Here is a 756-nt window from a genome sequence, read left to right on the forward strand (position 1 = left end):
CACCCCCGCCGCTGCTCTCGCCCAGCACCAGCGGCGACAGCAGCGCCTGCGGCAGGTGCAGAGCAGCAGAAGCAGTCAAAGAAACAACAACTGTTGATGTAGTACGACACAGCACATTCGCTGCTAAGTTAGCGGCCGTCGATTCACAAGCGCACCACGAACAGCGGGGCCAGGAAGGCGAAGACGGCGGCGTCCGCCAGCGGCAGCAGCTGCACCGCGGAGTAGTAGCAGGTGATCGCGCCAAACCCCACCACCCCCCACCCCACCCCACCTCACGCGCAGGAGGTGGCTGCTGCTGGTGCGGGGGCTGGTGGGGTTTGGCGCCATCACCTGCTACTACTCCGCGGTGCAGCTGCTGCCGCTGGCGGACGCCGCCGTCTTCGCCTTCCTGGCCCCGCTGTTCGTGGTGCGCTTGTGAATCGACGGCCGCTAACTTAGCAGCGAATGTGCTGTGTCGTACTACATCAACAGTTGTTGTTTCTTTGACTGCTTCTGCTGCTCTGCACCTGCCGCAGGCGCTGCTGTCGCCGCTGGTGCTGGGCGAGAGCAGCGGCGGGGTGGTGATGGCGGCGGCGGCGCCGCTGTGCGCGGCGGGCGTGCTGCTCGTGGCGCAGCCCACCTTCCTGTTTGGCGGCGGCTCCCGGGCGCTCAGCATGGCAGGGGTGGGCATCGGCATCCTGCAGGCGAGCAGCGGCACCTCCTATAAAAACCGGGCCTGCCCTCGAGCGCTGCCGCCTGCCTCACCTGCCCGCCTCG

At 67.3% G+C, this 756-nt stretch overlaps 1 protein-coding gene across 1 annotated transcript in view; it reads left to right on the forward strand.

Moving 5' to 3' along the window:
- CHLNCDRAFT_136269 (hypothetical protein) overlaps positions 1-662 on the forward strand; it is a gene marked incomplete at both ends in the record, with an annotated part of 4393 nt that extends 3731 nt beyond the window's left edge. The window contains 3 exons of the mRNA XM_005842646.1: positions 26-55; positions 283-406; positions 516-662. Coding sequence (XP_005842703.1) covers positions 26-55; positions 283-406; positions 516-662 — 301 coding nt within the window. The remainder of the gene's footprint in view (positions 1-25; positions 56-282; positions 407-515) is intronic.
- Between the last annotated feature and the right edge of the window lie 94 nt (positions 663-756).

Source organism: Chlorella variabilis, assembly GCF_000147415.1.
Source record: "Chlorella variabilis unplaced genomic scaffold CHLNCscaffold_153, whole genome shotgun sequence".
Lineage (NCBI taxonomy): Eukaryota > Viridiplantae > Chlorophyta > Trebouxiophyceae > Chlorellales > Chlorellaceae > Chlorella > Chlorella variabilis.